We start from the raw sequence: 6,452 nt of genomic DNA, 5'->3' as shown, positions 1-6,452 counted from the left end.
AAAATGAATTATAAGTAATTTAGACATCATATTTTTATCATTGTACAAAAACTAAATATATAAACAGTTAACTTACTTGAGGACGTAGTATAAATGTAATTACAAGAAAATTAAGACTCATGATCAACAAGAAAGTTAAGACCCATGACAAATAGCAGCCATAGACCACGAGTGTAAAAAAAATAAATTACTTGAGGACTATACATGAAATACAACTATAATGCGATAAACAAATATCAATGCAGATCAACAAATAACTTAAATGCTTGATTAAGTAGTGATAAACACATATATGTAGGTTTATATTTTTAAAAGTAAATTACAGTTTTGGTCATGTGATTTTCAATTTTTGAATCGAGTACCTAAACTAATTTTCTCATTTCTACGTAACTGTTTTTTTTCTTTTCCAAACTCTCTCAACCTGACACTTTTTTTTTTGCATAACAAATCTTCTTTTTGTTGCAAAATTGGTTTTTAACATCCTATAACAAGAAAAACCCTTAAAATTTTTATAATAAAAATTCATTATTGCAGTGATATGAACAAAGTCATAGTAAATATAAACAAATTAGCGTTATATAAAAAACAATTGCACATTTGTACAATATATTAATTTTTAAGTTATAATATTTTTTTTGGGATCATACAAAAGGTAAATTGCGCAACAACTAATAATTTCGTAGTTGGTCGATTGGAAAATTGGGCATTATTTTTGGAAATAGTAAAAAAAAGTCATCCCCCTTATTGATTTGTTTTTGTCTCTCTTGTATTGATTATTATGATATAAATCATAAACAATTTCACAGTATAATATTGGTAAAGATATATGTGTCCATGTTCTTCACTGATGTCGTATGTCATCATTGACCATAACCGTATCTTCTTGGTAATCCACTATATTAAAAATATGCAGATAATGTTTATACAATCAAAGTGGACCCAAAACTCTTAATTAGGTCATCCGATTTGTTGGGTTAATTAGTGTCGTTGTCATGTTTCTGAATATGCTTCTTAATTGCTTGTATGCACAGCTAGCTCCTCACTAAAGTGTTTGCTAATCAAATTTTGTTCTTCAAAATACTACATCACATAAATAACTCTTAAGAGTTGGATGACAATGGATGGTCAATCCACTGGAAAATTTTTGCTCCTATTGATCATATGGCTTCCCAGGAACAATATTATTTTCAAGAAACTGGAGACAAGGAAAGAATCATTTTTTATTTTTATTTTGATGTAGTTATTCCGTTCGAGAAATTAAATTGCTTACTACTTTTTATACCTACAAATGTTCCTACCCAATAAAATTATGACAAGTGTTATCATTCCATATTTTGTTAAGTAACTCATTAAGACTATATTAGCGGTATCAGGTGGTGCCCTCCCTCATTGAGGTCGAGGGTTCAAGTCTCGTGGTGGACATAGGTGAAATTAAGTGTTATTTTAGGAGTAGATTATAATATTTGTATTTGCCGGTTCAAAAAAAAAAGGAATATATCAAATAAAATAAAATTGAATGGTGATTTGTCATAATTTTAGTGAGTAAGAATAATTGTAGGCATAAAATGTAGGAGGTAATTTAATTTCTCATTCCGTTCACTTCGATTTCGAGTCGATGTAAAAAGTTAATGGCGGATTGGATGGATTGACTTAAAAGTCCTAATTTGAATCTTTGTGCTATTGACCTTTGATTTTGAGGAGAGATTTTTCGCTATATAGTTTGTTGTAAGTTCAATCAAAAAATTTAAACATTACATTTCACATTCGGTCCTATAAATAGCTATATACATTGGAATCTTCTTTCTCTTCGTTCCACAATCACTCTTTTCAATTTTGGAAAGTTAATATTGGACTCCACATTACCATAAAATATTAAATTATAATTCTTCAATTAACAATAGATCTATTCCGAGTTTTTATAATAAAAACAATATATATACACCACCTAACGAATCATATAGACCACCTAACAAATTTATATAGACCACCTAACCAAACGTATTTGTTTTCTTAGTGATTTTTAATAGAAAAATGAATATTAAGACATGCATATTCAATCAAAAAAGAATCACGTGATCGAACAGTAGTTTAAAAAATCTTATGAGTAGATAGATAATATTTGTTGACACGATTATTAGGTGGTGCATGGAATCAAAGGGAGGATGTCTATATATAAGATCGTAACGATGTGAGCTAGCAATTCTCATTCAAGTTCTAGAGAAATATGGCAGTGGCTACTAAAACAGTGCAAATTAAGATCAAGTCCAACGGTGATGTTTTTCACGAGTTATGGAAGGCAAATCCCCATGAAGTTCCCACTATAACCCCAACTACCATCCAAAACTGTCAAAGCCATGAAGGCGATGTTGGAACCGTGGGCTCTGTGCTTTTCTGGAACTATTTTCATGGTAAATTAAAACAGATATATATGCCCCTAAAATCTTTCTTTATGATGAACTGTTAGCTACAAATTTGATGTAGTATATAGTAGATCAGCGTAGACTTATTTCTTTGTCGATACAAATACACTTGAAATAAAGTTTTGGATGATATTTTGTTCTAGATGGAAAAGACCGTGTTGCAAAAACCCTAATCAAAGAAATCGACGAGGGCAAAAAGTCTGTTACCTTCAAGGTACTTGAAGGTGATCTCCTCGAATTATACAAGACCTTTGTTATACATGTTCATGTAGGCACGGATGGTTTAAACAACCTTGTCACGTGGACTGTGGAGTATGAGAAGCTAAGCCCTAATGTTCCTGATCCAGATACGCTTTTGGAGTTTTACAAGACGGTCACCAAAGACATAGAGACTCACCATCTCCAAAACTAATCAAAGTCTCCATATCTAGAATTAAATAAACCAAAATCTAGACAGCACCAATATGGATGGCATTTAATAATTGATTTTGGATGTTTAGATATATGTTGCATGCGCTATCTTGTTTTATGTTATGTTTATTGGTTGTGTTATATGTAAAAAAGGGTGTTGTTTTAATTAAGCGCAATAATTTTATATATATGCTAAAGTTTAATTAATTATGTAGCAAACTATTATTAGAAACTAGTAACACGCTATGACTAAGCATTAAGCAACACTCAAATCCTGTCTCTCATGCCATCTACCGACTGATTAATGATGGATCGAACTATTTCCATGTTGGTAACTTTTAGCGATGAAATTAGTGATGGCCAGGAGGCCCAGGACGAACGCTTCTATTGTCACTAATTATCCAAATATTTGGAAATAAATTTGTTTGCAACTTAACACTGATGTATATTTTGTCGCTAAACACCAAAAGGCTCGATGATGTTTCGGCACAAATTTATTGATGATATAAGCATTTTGTGATGGAATTTTCTGCCATCATTAAATTTTTTCATGCTTAGTTGGTGCAAATATGTCATTTCTTCCCTTTTTTGCAAGCATGTTTATGATTTAGCTATAGATTTTCCATTGCTATTTTTGTTTAAAATTTTGTAATAATGGGAACTAAAACGACTCCATTAGAAGAAAGCATAAAAAGGAGAGAGAGAGAGAGAGAGAGAGAGAGAGAGAGAGAGAGAGAGGAGCACCCATGGCGCCATGCTGGTGTCATTAACATGAAGGTAGTTTTGTCTTGTTTGTGTTCATGTGGAGATGGGAGAGGGAAACAAGGCCTAAGGCAAGTCATAGTGTTTTTTGATGGTTGTCGGTGGGTGCAACAAGTGGTGGTGGCCATATATAGTTATCAACTTGTGACTCGACTCATAAGAGTACTGACACTAGAAACAATATAACAAAAAATTCTATAACGATCATGTATAAACAAAATATAAGCATATTCTATAACGATCATGTATAAACAAAATATAAGTTGACTATTTAAGCATATTCATTAATATGTTAGACATTCGTTACACTACTAGAAAAAGAGGAATCAACGACAGAATCAGCGACAGAACTATTCCTTAGCTAATCTGCGATGGATTTGCAAGGGATCAGCGACAGAAAACACCATGATTTCTATTCCGTAAATTCAAGCCATTTACCAAGGGATTAGAGACGGATTACCGACAGAATCAACGAAAGAATACATCCCTTGCTAATCTGTCTACTACTAGAAAAATACCCTTTAATGACACGCATTGCGTATCATAAAAGGGTATAGATTAAACGTAAATGTGTGTCAAGGAAGGTCATGTCATAAAAGAAGACGACACGCATTTGTGTGTCGTAACCTTACGACGCGTATTTACGACACACATTTACGACACACAATGCGTATCATTAAAACGCCTATCAAGAAAGTCCATGTCATAAATAAAGATGACACACATTTTTGCGTATTGTAAATTTAAATGTATTAAAAAAATATTTATAGATTTACTAATTTTCAAATTAAATTTGCATTTAATGTCTTATAATAGAAAACAAAATATCATATAAAAAAATACAATCTATTGCATAAAAGTTAATGTCATACAAATAAACGTTCCAATAGTAGACAAATGTAATACATCAAATGTGAAAGAGATGAAAGTCATCAAAAATAATAGTCGAACTACCAGAACTCGTTTCCCACCTTCACAACATCCGAGCTACTTTACTTGACACTATGCACATCAACAAGACCTACAAATTTAAATAATGCAACCATCAGATTCACATAAACCAACAAATCCAAAGATGTTAGTAGTCATGGAAGCTGCATTGTATGTCAATTTTTTTTATCAGGGAGTGTGAATAAATCTTCATAATACATATCGAAGATGTTAGCCAAGCATATCTGAAAATAAAACTAAGTTATATCTTGCATATATCTTGATGTATACGAGATGTAAGGGCTGAAGACATTAAGTCAAAGACATTAACATAACTTCACAAAAACAGACATTAAGTCTCATTGACTTACATGTTTGATGTTACATAACATACTCCAAAAAAGGCAATGTACTTTAGAAATATAGAATATATTCCAATAACAATCTGTTATTGGTCATTGTTTCAATATTTACATGAATTTTTAAATGACATCCCACAGTAATCAGTAGCAATGGGCTTCTAAGGGAAAAAGGTCATTTTAAAAAAAAAAACTTAGTAGAACATTTAACAACAATGAACCAAAATTGCAACAAAATAAAACCATAAGGGCCACCATGAAAGTAAAACAAGAATTAGAATGAACCTAGATGTTGGTGTACCTTGGAAAACCCTTTACCTATATGTTCATAGCCCATTCCTACAATACAAAAAATAATGTATCATATTTATTTCAATTGCCCAAAATCAAGAAATCTTCAATAAATTTGATGTTTTTGAACTTGAACCTGTTGATATTCAAGAAGGGGATAAACATTACCAATAAATATTGACTCTCGCGTTGTATAAGCCACTTAATCCAGGTATTTACCAAGAAAACTATCAAAAAAGGGTATAAGTGGAAAGACCAAAAATATAAAGATGGTTTTTTGAATTTGTGCAAGATAACATGCCAACATGCACCACTAATGTACACCTTGGATCACCCAACAAGTTTATTGTATGTATATCTAATGGAGAAAAATTACTCAAATCACGGTTAATATAAATAAAAAGTTACTCAAATCGTAAAAGAATTTAGCGCCTTCATATCGAGCTCTGCATTGAAGAAAATTACTCAAATCACCGGTTAATATAAATAAAAAATTAAAAAGAAAAAAATAGAGAGCAAACAAATCTAAGTACAACCTTATTTCTTTTTGCAACAAAATGAAATATGGTAAGAGGTTTCCCTCATTGTCTGTCATTACAATGTACTTTTGATGCTTCTGCATAACCTGTAGGAGAAAAAAAATTAGTAAAAAAAAAAAAGCTAAACCATCAGACATATTGCTTTTATTTGCATTTGATTATATTGAATCATACCATTACTAACAGATCTTTAGGCAACACTAAAAAAGACTGAGAATTTTCCAAGTACAGGAACAGGTGCCAACAAGGTTTACGACCTACATTTATTACAAACACTTTTTGTAAAAAAAAAATTGGAAAGGCTTGCCATGTGATTGTAAAGGGTATTTTGGTCATTTACCTCATGAAGTCACCACAAGCCAGAACACCTCTGAATTGATGCAACAAGAGAGCACAATGCAGAAGCAAGAGTTGGTTATTATGAACTTAGGGCCCTGCACAATGAACCCAACATCAAAACTATTAAAGGATATTGAATCATATATGTGTTATTGTATAGTTACTAACAGTAAAAAAAACATGCCTGATATATGGAATCATATATATGTTATTATACAATTAATAAAAGTAAAAAAACACCAAAACTATATCTTAAATAACAAAAAATAAACAAAACCAACAATAACTACCAGTATATCGTTTTCTAGTAAAAACAAGTTTATATGTGAAGCATGATTTCCAGAAATATTAACCTTAAAGTTGATAACCAATTGTTTTGTTTTAATTTCAAATAAGGTAAT

At 31.2% G+C, this 6,452-nt stretch overlaps 1 protein-coding gene across 1 annotated transcript; it reads left to right on the top strand.

The window, feature by feature from the left end:
• Positions 1–2,180: 2,180 nt before the first annotated feature.
• Positions 2,181–2,997, top strand: LOC145166431 (kirola-like). Its single transcript, XM_079085408.1, has 2 exons — positions 2,181–2,408; positions 2,564–2,997. The coding sequence occupies exons 1-2, from the start codon at positions 2,225–2,227 to the stop codon at positions 2,830–2,832; spliced, it is 453 nt and encodes a 150-aa protein (XP_078941534.1). The 5' UTR covers positions 2,181–2,224; the 3' UTR covers positions 2,833–2,997.
• Positions 2,998–6,452: the final 3,455 nt, after the last annotated feature.

This window comes from Lactuca virosa, chromosome 3 (genome assembly GCF_052849685.1).
Source record: "Lactuca virosa cultivar CGN04683 chromosome 3, Lactuca_virosa_CGN04683_v6, whole genome shotgun sequence".
Classification (NCBI taxonomy): Eukaryota; Viridiplantae; Streptophyta; class Magnoliopsida; order Asterales; family Asteraceae; genus Lactuca; species Lactuca virosa.
The sequence above is the reverse complement of the archived record's forward strand: the minus strand, read 5'-3'. Positions and strand labels throughout refer to the sequence as shown.

Excerpts from the sequence above, each read along its gene's own strand:
- LOC145166431 (XM_079085408.1), top strand. The coding sequence starts at position 2,225 with ATGGCAGTGGCTACTAAAACAGTGCAAATTAAGATCAAGTCCAACGGT. Across the intron at positions 2,409-2,563 it reads TTTCTGGAACTATTTTCATG|ATGGAAAAGACCGTGTTGCA; the intron begins GTAAATTAAAAC and ends ATTTTGTTCTAG.